We start from the raw sequence: 5000 nt of genomic DNA, 5'->3' as shown, positions 1-5000 counted from the left end.
ATACGTCATCACGTCATCACGTCAATACGTCATCACGTCATCACGTCATCACGTCAATACGTCATCACGTCATCACGTCACGTCATCACGTCAATACGTCATCACGTCATCACGTCATCACGTCAATACGTCAATACGTCAATACGTCATCACGTCATCACGTCATCACGTCATCACGTCATCACGTCAATACGTCATCACGTCATCACGTCACGTCAATACGTCATCACGTCATCACGTCATCACGTCATCACGTCATCACGTCATCACGTCATCACGTCATCACGTCATCACGTCATCACGTCATCACGTCAATACGTCATCACGTCACGTCATCACGTCATCACGTCAATACGTCATCACGTCATCACGTCAATACGTCAATACGTCATCACGTCATCACGTCATACGTCATCACGTCATCACGTCATCACGTCATCACGTCATCACGTCAATACGTCATCACGTCATCACGTCATCACGTCATCACGTCATCACGTCAATACGTCATCACGTCATCACGTCATCACGTCAATACGTCAATACGTCAATACGTCATCACGTCATCACGTCAATACGTCATCACGTCATCACGTCAATACGTCATCACGTCATCACGTCATCACGTCATCACGTCATCATCACACGTCATCACGTCATCACGTCAATACGTCATCACGTCATCACGTCAATACGTCATCACGTCATCACGTCAATACGTCATCACGTCATCACGTCAATACGTCATCACGTCATCACGTCACGTCAATACGTCATCACGTCATCACGTCATCACGTCAATACGTCAATACGTCATCACGTCATCACGTCATCACGTCATCACGTCAATACGTCATCACGTCATCACGTCATCACGTCAATACGTCATCACGTCATCACGTCATCACGGCAATCAATACGTCATCACGTCATCACGTCATCACGTCAATACGTCATCACGTCATCACGTCATCACGTCAATACGTCATCACGTCAATACGTCATCACGTCATCACGTCATCACGTCATCACGTCATCACGTCATCATGTCAATACGGCAATACGTCATCACGTCAATACGTCATCACGTCAATACATCATCACGTCATCACGTCAATACGTCATCACGTCATCACGTCAATACGTCATCACGTCATCACGTCAATACGTCATCACGTCAATACGTCAATACATCATCACGTCATCACGTCAATACGTCATCAAGTCAATACGTCAATACGTCAATACGTCATCACGTCAATACGTCATCACGTCATCACGTCAATACGTCATCACGTCAATACGTCATCACGTCATCACGTCAATACGTCATCACGTCATCACGTCATCACGTCAATACGTCATCACGTCAATACGTCATCACGTCAATACGTCATCACGTCATCACGTCAATACATCATCACGTCATCACGTCAATACGTCATCAAGTCAATACGTCATCACGTCATCATGTCAATACGTCATCACGTCAATACGTCATCACGTCATCACGTCAATACATCATCACGTCATCACGTCAATACGTCATCACGTCAATACGTCATCACGTCATCACGTCAATACGTCATCACGTCAATACGTCATCACGTCACGTCATCACGTCAATACGTCATCACGTCAATACGTCATCACGTCATCACGTCATCACGTCATCATGTCAATACGTCAATACATCATCACGTCATCACGTCAATACGTCATCACGTCAATACGTCATCACGTCATCACGTCATCACGTCATCATGTCAATACGTCAATACATCATCACGTCATCACGTCAATACATCATCACGTCATCACGTCATCACGTCATCACGTCAATACATCATCACGTCATCACGTCAATACGTCATCACGTCAATACGTCATCACGTCAATACGTCATCACGTCATCACGTCATCACGTCATCACGTCATCACGTCATTACGTCATCACGTCATCACGTCATCACGTCAATACGTCACCACGTCATCACGTCACCATCACGTCACGTCAACACGTCATCACGTCATCACGTCAATACATCATCACGTCATCACGTCATCACGTCAATACGTCATCACGTCATCACGTCAATACGTCAATACGTCATCACGTCATCACGTCATCACGTCATCACGTCAATACGTCATCACGTCATCACGTCAATACGTCATCACGTCATCACGTCAATACGGCAATACGTCATCACGTCATTACGTCATCACGTCATCACGTCATCACGTCATCACGTCATCACGTCATCACGTCAATACGTCATCACGTCATCACGTCATCACGTCAATACCATCATCACGTCAATACGTCATCACGTCATCACGTCATCACGTACATCACGTCATCATGTCATATACGGCAATACGTCATCACGTCAATACGTCATCACGTCAATACATCATCACGTCATCACGTCAATACGTCATCACGTCATCACGTCAATACGTCATCACGTCATCACGTCAATACGTCATCAAGTCAATACGTCATCACATCATCACGTCATCACGTCATTACGTCATCACGTCAATACGTACGTCAATACATCATCACGTCATCACGTCAATACGTCATCACGTCAATACGTCAATCACGTCATCACGTCAACACGTCATCACGTCAATACGTCATCACGTCATCACGTCAATACATCATCACGTCATCACGTCAATACGTCATCAAGTCAATACGTCATCACGTCATCATGTCAATACGTCATCACGTCAATACGTCATCACGTCATCACGTCAATACATCATCACGTCATCACGTCAATACGTCATCACGTCAATACGTCATCAACGTCAATACGTCATCACGTCATCACGTCAATACGTCAATACGTCATCACGTCATCACGTCATCACGTCAATACGTCAACACGTCATCACGTCATCACGTCATTACGTCATTACGTCACTCATGTCATTATACGTCAACACGTCATCACGTCATTCACGTCATCACGTCATCAAGTCATCACGTCAATACATCATCACGTCATCACGTCAATACATCATCACGTCATCACGTCATCACGTCACCACGTCACGTCAATACGTCATTACGTCATCACGTCATCACGTCATCACGTCAATACGTCAATACGTCATCACATCAATACGTCAACACATCATCACGTCATCACGTCATCACGTCAATACGTCATCACGTCATCACGTCATCACGTCATCAATACGTCATCACGTCATTACGTCATCACGTCATCACGTCATCACGTCATCACGTCATCACGTCATCACGTCATCACGTCATCACGTCATCACGTCATCACGTCATCACGTCATCACGTCATCACGTCATCACGTCAATACGTCATCACGTCAATACGTCATCACGTCAATCACGTCATCACGTCATCACGTCAATACATGTTCATCACTTCAATACATCATCACGTCATCACATCAATAATTCACGACAGCCCTTATCGCTTTATGGTATATATGACAAATAAATTTGAACTTTGACATTCCTTCTCCTCCTCTCCCCCCCTCCCTCTCTCTCCCCCTCTATCCCCCCCTCTCTCTCTCCCACAGTCCCTCCCCTCCTCTCTCTCTCTCACCTCTGAAAATGTCTGAACAAAACACATATGGTGTCATGATTGCTTTGAGGAAGTTTTTCCACCAATTCCTTGGCTCGTTCGAGACGTTCTTCTGCATCGGTCATCTCTGTAACGAATGGAGAGGAAAATCAGAAGACGTCTTATTGTGGAGATAGACACAGAGTGCTGGAGTAACTCAGCGGGTCAGACATGCAGCATCTCTGTGGAGAACGTGGACAGGTACAAAGTGCTGGAGGAAACTGCCCCTGAATCTGGAGGTGTGTGTGCGTTCGTTTTCACACTTCTGTACCTCTTGCCCGATGGGAGAGGGGAGGAGAGGGAGTGACGGGGGGGTGAGACTGGTCCGCGATTATGCTGCTGGCCTTGCAGAGGCAGCGTGAGGTGTAGATGGAGGCGATAGATGGAAGGGAGGTTGGTTTGTGTGTGTGATGGTCCTTCTGCAGGTGTACAGGGCCCTAGTGAGACCACACCTGGAGTATTGTGTGCAGTTTTGGTCCCCTAATTTGAGGAAGGACATTCTTGCTATTGAGGGAGCCCAGCGTAGGTTCACCAGGTTAATTCCCAGGATGGCGGGACTGTCATATGCTGAGAGAATGGAGCGGCTGGGCTTGTACACTCTGGAGTTTAGAAGGATGAGAGGGCATCTCGTACTCGCTTGTACTCGCTAGAATTCAGAAGATTGAGGGGGGATCTTATAGAAACTTACAAAATTCTTAAGGGGTTGGACAGGCTAGATGCAGGAAGATTGTTCCCGATGTTGGGGAAGTCCAGAACAAGGGGTCACAGTTTAAGGATAAGGGGGAAATCTTTTAGGACCGAGATGAGAAAAACATTTTTCCCACACAGAGAGTGGTGAATCTGTGGAATTCTCTGCCACAGAAGGTAGTTGAGGCCAGTTCATTGCCTATTTTTAAGAGGGAGTTAGATGTGGCTAAAGGGATCAAGGGGTATGGTACAGGATACTGAGTTGGATGATCAGCCATGATCATATTGAATGGCGGTGCAGGCTCGAAGGGCCGAATGGCCTACTCCTGCACCTATTATCTATGTTTCTATGTTTCTATCTCATTGAAACATATAAGATTATTAAGGGTTTGGACACGCTGGAGGCAGGAAACATGTTCCCGATGTTGGGGGAGTCCAGAACCAGGGGCCACACACAGTTTAAGAATAAGGGGTCGGCCATTTAGAACAGAGACGAGGAGAATCTTTTCCACCCAGAGAGTTGTGAGTCTGTGGAATTCTCTGCCTGCAGAGGACGGTGGAGGCCGGTTCTCTCTGGATACTTTCAAGAGAGAGCTAGATAGGGCTCTTAAAGATAGTGGAGTCAGGGGATATGGGGAGAAGGCAGGAACGGGGTACTGATTGGGGATGATCAGCCATGATCACATTGAA

General features: G+C 46.4%; 1 protein-coding gene across 1 annotated transcript in view; it reads right to left on the bottom strand.

The window, feature by feature from the left end:
• LOC129715700 (rho GTPase-activating protein 15-like) overlaps positions 1-5000 on the bottom strand; it is a 6059-nt gene that overhangs the window by 690 nt on the left and 369 nt on the right. The window contains exon 2 of the mRNA XM_055665559.1: positions 3606-3711. Coding sequence (XP_055521534.1) covers positions 3606-3709 — 104 coding nt within the window. The 5' untranslated portion in view covers positions 3710-3711. The remainder of the gene's footprint in view (positions 1-3605; positions 3712-5000) is intronic.

The sequence above is a fragment of the Leucoraja erinacea genome, unplaced genomic scaffold (assembly GCF_028641065.1).
Source record: "Leucoraja erinacea ecotype New England unplaced genomic scaffold, Leri_hhj_1 Leri_1334S, whole genome shotgun sequence".
In the NCBI taxonomy this organism is placed as follows: Eukaryota; Metazoa; Chordata; class Chondrichthyes; order Rajiformes; family Rajidae; genus Leucoraja; species Leucoraja erinaceus.
Note: the sequence above shows the minus strand (reverse complement) of the source record. Positions and strands in the feature narration are given on the sequence as shown.